Below are 10,218 nucleotides of genomic sequence, written 5' to 3'. Positions count from 1 at the left end.
GTATATTTTGTGCTGTATATCTAAACATTGAAAAGCAGGTACAGTTGGCCCTCCATAGTGGGGATTTGGTTCCAGGAACCCCCATGGATACCAAATTCCACAGATGCTCAAGTCCCATATATAAAATGGCGTATTTGCATAATAACCTACGCTCATATACTTTAAATCATCTGTAGATTACTTATAATACCCAATACAATGTAAATGCGATGTAAATAGTTGTTACACTGTATTGTTTAGGGAATGAAGAAAAAAGTCTGTACATGCTCAGTACAGACGCAGCCATCGTAGCTCTTCTGGGAACGCTGATGCTGCCTCAACATCAGCTGATGCAAATTCTCTCATGATCTTTAAGTTTGAGGCTGTAGCGCTCTACATAGCTAGCCAGTCGTCCCATACCAGCCTTAAACTCCCCCCCCCACTCACAAGTAGCGAACAGGATGCAAGACGAACAATGCTCAAACGAGTAATACTTTAATCATCTCTAGATCACAGTACTTTACTCTCCCTCTTAGCCTTTGAGGAATTGCTTTGACCACTTAATTGCTTTTTAGGAGCCATTTTTTCCACAGAAACAAAGGTTGCACATAACACAAGTAGCGACCGAATGAGACGCGAGGCAAACAATACTCAAACGACGAGTGCTGGAGAGAGAACCTCCGGGTTTTTTTTCCCCAATCCTAATCCGCGATTGGTTGAATCCACGGAGAGGGCTGACTGTACAGGAAAGGCTTAGACTGATGAACTGATGAGACTAGCCCTTTGAGCAACACAGATGAGTTGGGCAAAGGAGTAATAGGGTTACAATGGTGGGGTGCTTGCAACAGAGCTTAAACATCTGGAAGGGCCTATTCTGCACTGTATTTCTAAAATAAACAAAACTCCAGCAATTGCTATTGGCTGTATATTTTTCAGCATCGACCATTTCAAAACTGCAGTGAGGAATTATTACTTGAGAAATTGCTGGAAAACCTAAAACCTCAACAGCTTAAGTCAGTGTGTACTGGATTGGTTGGTTACTATAGCCACTAGTGACAAGGGTTACCCTCCATGTGAATTCCTTTCACTACTAGAAAAGTAACCTTGCAAGCACCACTAAGGTTGGTAGATTAAATACAGGTTAAAAACACGGAACATTGGAAGTAATGCCGAGCACTTTAATGCCACAATTCATGGAGTCATTTGGAATACAACTTTATTAAGATCACAACTGTATGATCTAAACAAAAAAGGTTAACAAAAGTAGGAATGACATTAACATACAACTTGTAACGATGTATCGTGATTTTACCAGTATCATAAATTAAATTATGCATACACTCAAATGTTGCAGTTTATCAACAGTTTTAGTATCAAGTACACAGATCTAATTGTGAAGAATATGGTCATACCGCACAGCATTCTCTTCCAATTTCAACTCCTTTAGCCTCCTAAAGATTATAAGCACTTAAGCTGTTCTAATTAACTGGCAAACACCGCATCACAGGACAGCTGCCTATAAAACTAGGCTGCTGTGTTTGACCCCAGCCACCAATTCACAGGTCATCATCCTCATCTGGTAACGCAGTGTCTTGAGCAATCTGGTGCATGAAAAACAAAAGCAGACATTGTAGAAGAATGCATTTCACTAGACACTGGTTGCATTCAGACATAGGAAAGAAAACCCCAAGTAGCCCTATTCCAAAAGGAATTCAGCCAGCCATTAATCACATCCAATTTTTTAAACATCCAAGTACACTGTAAATTGGATGTAGATTTTTTGTTTCAAGATTTTGTAGATTTCAAAACGTTACAAATCACAGTACTTCTGCAGTTTATTTTTGTAAGTTTATACTGATTATGATCAACCTGAATCAGTAAATCCTGAGACAAACATCAAGAAATTCAGAGACTATCAAATTGGCATTTTACTCCAGAATATCAATCCAAGATCATCAATCAAGATTATCCAAGTGCTTCAACATTTTATTGAGAAACCAATAAACAGATTCTACTTTCAAACCACAAATATTTTTGGCTAATATTTTAAGTGTTAGGGATAATTTCTGCACCACTATGAAATGCCTTACAGCAATTAAGCTAATATGCCAAGGTGTACACCATGATATGCGCTGCAAGGCATTTCATAGTGGTGCACTGAGGTTCTATCTCAGCTCATTGACAAACTCAAGGTAAAAGTATTATCAAAGGGTTCAGATGTTACCATATACTACTTCAGGATTGTTTTCCTGCAGGCATTTAAAGGCCAGATGTACTGTAAGCCACAAACATTAAAGTTGTTCAGGATAGAGATACTGTACCTTGAGATCCTCTTCATATTGTGCAGCTAGTGCCGGGTCCATCTGAACCTCTGGTGGTGCCAAGGCTGGCATAGCAACAAACTCCAAGTTGGGATCTCCAATGAGCTTCCTGGCAAGCCACAGGAACGGCTTCTCAAAGTTGTAGTTACTTTTGGCAGAAATGTCATAGTACTGCAGGGAAGCAAGCAAATATCAGTGTGCAGAGAGCAGAGCTCCCCACCTTCAAAATGGGATGAACAGCCTCCAACTGCAATGCACCATTCCCTTCTGATAAACTTAACCAATGAGCAACAGTAACATTAACCCAAATTATAAACAGATCAACTAAAAACTGATACACAATCACATTTGAAAAGTCTACCCCCAATTTTTCCACAAAATCATCTCCCTAGCTCCCACCTGACAACAAATTCCAACTATTTCTCAGTTTCCTGGAACTTTTAGTCTTGATGCCCAAACTGGATAATACCAAAAACTATGACAATAACCCTTCTGAATCCCACAAGAACCTACTAACTCCCAACAGCATTCAATAACAGCAGTGGTTTGTTTCTGGTCAGACAAAATTCAAATCAGTGGTCAATTCTAAGTAACTGCAGACCAACCTTCCAAGTTGTAGGCCATCCAACCACATATGCTATACTTCTGAGTAAAGCCACAACCATAGGTTTGCCAAGCAAATGCTCTGCACTGAAAAGCCTCAGAACATAAGCTTTTAACTTTGAAATGTTTCCCCCAAATTGATGTCAATTTGCAAAACAAATTAGAGCAAGATGACAAATGTCAATATCCAACTTTCAAAACAAAGGGCCAATGGGAACATTAAGGGAAACTTTTTCACTCAGAGGGTGGTGAGAGTGTGGAACAAGCTGCTAGCACAAGTGGTGCATGCAAGCTCGATTTCAACTTTTAAGAGAACCTTGACTAAGTACATGGATGGGAGGACTATGGTCAAGATGCAGGTCGATGGGAGTAGGCAGTTCAAATGTCCGGCATGGGCTGAGGATCTGTTTCTGAACTGTACCTATCTATGACTCAGCTTGTATCTTCTATATTTAAGGTGGGGGCTTATATGGGAGGCAGGGTTTGAGGGTCGGCACAACATTGTGACCGAAGGGCCTGTACTGTGCTGTACTATTCTATGTTCTATGTACTCCTACCCAACCCTCCACCCCCAAGCTTGCACCTGACTGCAACCGAACCTTGAGTATATCACAACCAATTTTCTCCCCTATTACGCCTGTAAAAGCAAACTAGAAACAATCAATTTTAAAATTTACCAACTTCATCTTTATGAACCCACAATCATTCCTCAATAGATCCACAAAACAGCAGCTTTTCCAAAATTTAGTCTCAACAGCCATGTTCTAATGGCCAGCGTAGTGGTTAGCACAACAGCTACCAGGGATCATGCCCCGCTGCTGCCTGTAAGGAGTTTGTACATTCTTCCCGTGACCACATGGGTTTCCTTCCACAGACCACTTACTGTCCTGTGATTAGGCTAGGATTTATTAGGTGAGTTGTGGGCAGCATGGTTCAAAGGGCCTGCTCCATGCTGTATATCAATAAAATGTTATAGCCTATCTGGAGACATGGCAAAAACATTGTTCAAGTGAAAAGTTTTAGAATCAAATCTTTTCCAAATCAAAGTGCCCACTCAAAATTTAAAGATGTCTGATGAATAGATGTTGGAACATTAAAACATCCAGTAATACACAGACAACAAAACTCCAACGAGAGTAAAAATCATGAGGATAGTATACCTGGAGGTTCTTCTTTCTGTGGAAGACAATAGACTTTGCCTTCACTTTTCTGTCTTTAATGTCAACTTTATTGCCACACAGCACGATGGGGATGTTTTCACACACACGCACCAGATCTCGATGCCAGTTAGGCACATTCTTGTATGTCACCCGTGAGGTTACATCAAACATGATAATGGCACACTGAGCTGTTAAAAGAAACAGGGAGTAAGAACCTAAGATACTCAAAACTATGGCAACACACATCAAAGTTGGTGGTGAACGCAGCAGGCCAGGCAGCATCTGTAGGAAGAGGTGCAATCGACGTTTCAGGCCGAGACCCTTCATCAGGACTAACGTTAGTCCTGATGAAGGGTCTCGGCCTGAAACGTCGACTGCACCTCTTCCTACAGATGCTGCCTGGCCTGCTGCGTTCACCAGCAACTTTGATGTGTGTTGCTTGAATTTCCAGCATCTGCAGAATTCCTGTTGTTTGCGTTATACTCAAAACTATGGCTGTCAGGAGTTGCATCATGTGAACTCTTACCTTGAATATAATAACCATCCCGGAGACCGCCAAATTTCTCTTGACCAGCAGTATCCCACACATTGAATCTGATAGCTCCTCTGTTGGTATGGAATATTAATGGGTGAACTTCAACTCCCAAAGTTGCTGCAAAGCAAAAAGCACAATATTACTCCAAAATCACAAGGAGATAAACATCACACTCCTACAATTATGTGATGAGCATCTGGGCTTTCAACTGACAATTCTTGGCTTGACTTTGCAGAGAATTCAATGCATAAAACAAGACAGAGGCAGAATGAGGCCATTCAGCCTATCAAGTTGGCTCTGCCATTTCATCATGGCTAATTTCTTACCCCTTTCAACCTTATTGTCCTCTTAACTTTTGATGCCCTGACTAATCAAGAACCTATCAATCTCCACTTTAAATACCCCCATTACCCAGCCTCCAGTCGCACGAAAGAAATTCTCATAACCATTCCAAATAGATTTCTCTCTATTCTGAGGCTGTGCCCTCTAGTCCTAGATTCCCCAGTATAGGAAATATCCATTCTATCGAGCACCTTTCAATATGTAGGTTTTCAATAAGGAACCCCCCCCCCCCCCCCCATCGTTCTTCTAAACGGCAGCAAGTACAGGTCCAGAGCCAAACAGTCCTTACATTTTAACCTTTTCATTCTTGGGATCACTCAAAAACCTCCCCTGAACCTTCTCCAATAGCAGCTTTTTTTTTTTTTATAAAAAAGGGGACCAAAATAAGTGCGCGAACCCTTGTGCAACACTAGTCACCAGCAGCCAACCAGAAGAGGCACGCTTTATTCCCACTCTGCCTCCTGCCAGGCAGTGAATCTTCCATCCATACTATTTACCTATCTTGTAATACCATTGGCTCTCACCTTGTTAAAGAGTCGTGAGCAGCATCTTGTCAAAAGCCTTCTGAAAATCCACTGGCTCTTTTTTGTCTAGCCTGTCTTGTTTTTCCTCAAAATGCCAACCGATTCATCAGGCAAAATTTTCTCTTAATTAAACTATGCTTACTTTGCCTATTTATCATATGCTTCCAAGTACCCCAAACCCCATCCTTGATAAATGGACTCTACCATCTTTCCAACCAGTGAAGTCAGGCTAACTGACCTATAATTTTCATTCTTCTGCCTCATTCCCTTCTTGTGAGCTGGAGTGATATCCGCAACTTTCCAGTCCTCAGGTATCATTCCAGAAACTAGTGATTGTTGACAGATCCTTACTAATGGTCACTACCTTTCAGAACTCACAAGTTAGTCCATCTGATCCAGGTGACTTATCTACCTTTCATCTTACCAAGCACCTTCTCCTTAGTAATAGCAACTAGACTCACTTTTGCCCTGATACTCACATTTCTGACATTCTGCTCATCTTCCAGCAGACTGACAGAAAATACTTCAGTCTGTCATTACTACCGCTCCAGCATCAGTTTCCAGTGGTCAAGTATCCACTCTCATCTTTTACTTTTTATAATCTAAAAAACAATCTCTGATATTATTGGCTAACATACCTTCATATTTCATCTGTTCTCTCGTTATGGGGTTTTTAGTTTCCTTCTGTTCGATTTTAAAAGCTTCCTAATCCTCTAACTTCCCACTAATTTTTGCTCTATTATATACCCTCTTGTTTTTATGTAAAGTGCATTAAACAGCTAGAATGACTTCCAGTTTCTGGACAGCATAGATTGGTATAGCGACAATGTTGATGAAATCTGCTATTATTCAGAGTAAAAAGCAGCACAAACCAAATAATACATCTGTTTAACTCTTTGAAGTAATCAATTGAGAATACTGCCAAAAAGAATTATCCAGGGACTGAGAAGAACTGTACAGCACTCGAGTGATCTGTAAAGCAAATCACATCGGCACACTACCAATGTGAAGGCATTAAATTTATCAGAATGGTACCAAGAGCAGCTTTTGAGAAACGTATGTGATTGTCAGAGCAGCAGTAACATGGCCACATGTTCAAATCACTGAAGAGCTCAGCAGGACCAAGTGAGTAAATGGTCGTCACTTGTTCCAGTCAGTCAAAAGGACAGAATTTAGGACATTAAAAACTGCAGGAAACTGATGTAGAGTGCTCCCCAGAAGGGCAGTGAATCAGTTTTAAGGGAAAAAACTTAATTACAAGCGAAAAACTTGCATGCCCTGAGAAAGGGTTAAAGGCATGGAAATGGACACAGGTCTGCCAGACTAGCTGTGAATTAGCTTGGGTATAAAAAAATTGAACAGTATTGTCAATATACATACCTACATACTTCTTTTCAAATTCACCAGTCAAATGGCGCTTCACAAAAGTTGTTTTACCAGTGCCACCATCTCCGACAAGTACAAGCTGGAGGAAAGTGACAGAATTCAGTTTTTTTAGTGAAACAGAATTAAATAATATTAAAAGAACAGACCAGTCTCAATCTACAGAGCAAATCTGCTCTGACTACACTTGTTAACCAGGAAGTGTTCCTCTTCCTAATTAACACGACAGACATCATTCTGGAATAAATGAGGCCAAATCTAGAGTCAAATATATTCATAATTGTCAAAAGAACTATCTCATTACTGTTTCTGGAAGGTCATTCTATTCAATTTCTCCATTAGCTCACTTCTTGATTGTCATATATAGTTTACTGCAAAGTTTTAAAAATGTCACACCAACCTGGTTAGTGTATTCTACTTGACTAGTTAATTTAACTACTGACCCAATCTTCAGCAACTTTCAGATGGTGTGAGCTTGGTGGAGGGGGGAGGGAGGAACTGATCAAACACTGCACACACACTCATGCCACAGCTCAATTTCTCTCAATAAGATCAGAAGCCAAAGAATTTATAAATTACAGAATCTGAAAAACACCGAGGGGCTCAGTCACCCAGCAGCTGACATTACCAGGGATGTATCTATAAGCACGTAGTCACAGCACAGACTATGAACAAGATACTACTCGTCGGCCCTGACTTCCCCCACCCTCTTGTCATTGCTGCATTCAGGGAGGTGGTACAGCACACATTCAACAATTCAGGAACACCTCCCCCTCTGCCATCCATTTCTGAATGGACATTGAACCCATGAACACAATTTTTTCCTTTCCTGTTTCTGTACTAATTTAACTATTTAATAAACACTACCTCAGTTTTCCTACTTGTGCACTATTTTACATACACTTATTGTAATGCATAGTAATATTTTGCACCATGTACTGCTGAGAAAACAAATTTCAGGCCATATGCCAGTAATATTAAATTTTTATTCTGACTATGACTGAACAAAATGCTTCATTAAAATCCAACTTATCCCCACATATTTTAACCTTTTTTCAATCCAATAATAAGATATAGTATTTATCTGATAGATTATGGATACTGTTAAGGTGATTATTGATTTAAATAAAAGATCTACAGAAAATGCTCTTAGAGACATTGGACAACATCCATAATTAAAAATACCCAGGACATTCCACGCCCTCTTCTCATTGGTGCCATGAGGATGAAGGCACACATTCAACAACTCAGGAACAGCTTCTTTCCCTCTGCCATCCTCTGAATGGACATTGAACCCACGAAACACTACTATTTTTGGCTCTTTTTGCACTATTTAATTACATAAACTAATTTAGTTATTATGTACTGCTGCATAACAATTTTCATAACAAATGCCAGTGATTATAAAACTGAATGATATATCTCAAACACAAAATATTACCTCAATGTGAACCCATTAGCTCAATAATTATGTACTACCACCGTTTTTATTTTTGTACTATTATATATATATATTATAGTGTACTGCTGCCACAAAGTTAACAAACTTCACAGCCGGTGATATCAAACCTGATTCTGATACATCCCATAGAACACATAAAATATCAAGTCAATAACGTAAACTCACGTATAATACCTCAATATTTTTATCATTGCACTAATTTAACTATTATGTATTAATATAATTCGGTTATCGGGCACTGGCGGCCGGGGACAGGATGATGCCCGGACGTGAGGAGATCGCCGGGTGCCGGGACAGGATGTGGGGACATGTGGGGTACCAGAGGCCTGATTTGGAGAGCCGGAGGGGGAAAACGTCCCTTACCTTGAACTGAACTTGAGGTTCTCCCTGTTCGCCCATGGTTCGTAGCTGCCGGAGGGAGAGCGAGAAAGAGAGCAGAGACGGTGAGGCAGCGGCCGATATGGGAGCGCAACCCGCGCTTCCCTCTCCCCCCAAACCCCGGTAACAAAGATTCGCCGCCGGCCTGAACCTTCACACCGACTCCGAGCCCTCTCCACCCCACCCCCCACACGCACGCACACCGCGCACCAAGAAAGGGAAGGAGGGATAGGGAAGGAGGGATAGGGGCGGAGGCGCCGAAGCTGCGCGGGAAACCCGCCGCCGGTGTGTATGTAGGCCGCGGAGCCTCCACTTCCCTCCTTTGTCTATGTGATTCCGGGGATGGCCTTGAGGAGCCGGAGGGAGGGAGCCGAGGAGATTTACCGCAGCGGGAAGAGAGGGAATGAAAGAGGCTCGCGGTCGGGCGGGGCCGCCGAGGCCTGATAAGGCGCGCTGGGCCCTGGTCGGCGGGAAACGACGGCGGCGGCGAGGCCGAGAGCGAGCCGAGGCGGCGGGTGTCGGGGTCCGAAACCGGCAGGGTATCCCTGAAAAGGAATGAGGGGTGGGATGGCGACGTTCCTGAAGCCTCTCACCACCCGGATCACACACGGAACCACCACATGCGCCCACCTTCCAGAAGAGTCTCTCCCTCAAAATGGACGCCCGACCGTCTAATAGCCTTTTGCCGCCTGCGCCACGTGACTCCCCAGGCCGGCGCGCTCACGACCGCGCGGGGGCGGGAGCGAGCATGCGCACTATTGGGGCAGGTGGGAGGGCGCGGCGGCGCGCGAGCAGAGAGCATGCGCACCTCAGGCTACAGAGGATGTGGGGGGGAATGTAAGTGGAGGGGCTGAGCATGCGCACCGCTGTCAGGAGTGAAAGGGGAGGGGACTGTAAGTGTAAGGACTGAGCATGCGCACCTCCGTGGCGGACGCTGCGGAGAGGAGAGCACATGCGCGCATCAGGGAGTGCGGCAGGGAAGGGAGAGCGATCAAGCATGCGCACTAGGCAGGGAGTGCGGGCTGGGCGGGGGGGGTGGTGGCAGAGCGGGATTGAGCATGCGCACTGGTCGCTGGGCGGCATTGTCGGTGCTTGGGAGACTCGGGACCCGCACATCGTGCAGTAGGCAGATGTGCAACCACATAAGCCATGCATCACTGCTCTGTGTCTTGCTGCACAGCAATGGTGCATGTTCAGAGTCATACAGCACTGTAACAGGCCCTTTAGTTCATCAGAATAAGGTTTAATATCACTGGCATACTGTACATCCTGAAATACGTTGTCTGCCTCAGCAGTTTATGTTTAAACTTAATTTGTCATTCAACTGTATATGAATACAGCCAAATGAAACAGCAATACTCTGGAGCCAAGGTGCAAAACACAGCACAAGGCACATGTGGAACATTTAAGGTAGCAGTCATACAGACAGAAAATATTCCTCGTCCCTGAGTTGAACATGATACAGGTTGTGTCCTGCGGAGCAATCAATGGATGCTACACCACACCACCTTCGGTGGGGGGGCCCCAGCTC

At 43.2% G+C, this 10,218-nt stretch overlaps 1 protein-coding gene across 1 annotated transcript; it reads right to left on the bottom strand.

Moving 5' to 3' along the window:
* Window positions 1-1,178: 1,178 nt before the first annotated feature.
* On the bottom strand, window positions 1,179-9,415 carry ran (RAN, member RAS oncogene family). The gene is made up of 7 exons (XM_072240784.1): window positions 9,318-9,415; window positions 8,673-8,717; window positions 6,845-6,929; window positions 4,590-4,715; window positions 4,064-4,251; window positions 2,301-2,471; window positions 1,179-1,580 (listed from the first exon to the last, which is right to left on the bottom strand). The coding sequence occupies exons 2-7, from the start codon at window positions 8,706-8,708 to the stop codon at window positions 1,536-1,538; spliced, it is 651 nt and encodes a 216-aa protein (XP_072096885.1). The 5' UTR covers window positions 8,709-8,717; window positions 9,318-9,415; the 3' UTR covers window positions 1,179-1,535.
* Window positions 9,416-10,218: the final 803 nt, after the last annotated feature.

This window comes from Mobula birostris, chromosome 22, assembly GCF_030028105.1.
Source record: "Mobula birostris isolate sMobBir1 chromosome 22, sMobBir1.hap1, whole genome shotgun sequence".
Taxonomy (NCBI): Eukaryota; Metazoa; Chordata; class Chondrichthyes; order Myliobatiformes; family Myliobatidae; genus Mobula; species Mobula birostris.
This window is presented reverse-complemented; position numbering and strand designations above follow the sequence as displayed.

What these genes read in the sequence shown, in the direction of transcription:
- ran (XM_072240784.1), bottom strand. Translation starts at nt 8,708, where the DNA reads ATGGGCGAACAGGGAGAACCTCAAGTTCAGTTCAAG. An exon ending in ATTTGAAAAGAAGTATGTAG is followed by an intron (nt 4,716 to 6,844) that starts GTATGTATATTG and finishes TTTGCTTTGCAG; the next exon opens with CAACTTTGGGAGTTGAAGTT. An exon ending in AATATGAAGAGGATCTCAAG is followed by an intron (nt 1,581 to 2,300) that starts GTACAGTATCTC and finishes TTCATGCACCAG; the next exon opens with ATTGCTCAAGACACTGCGTT.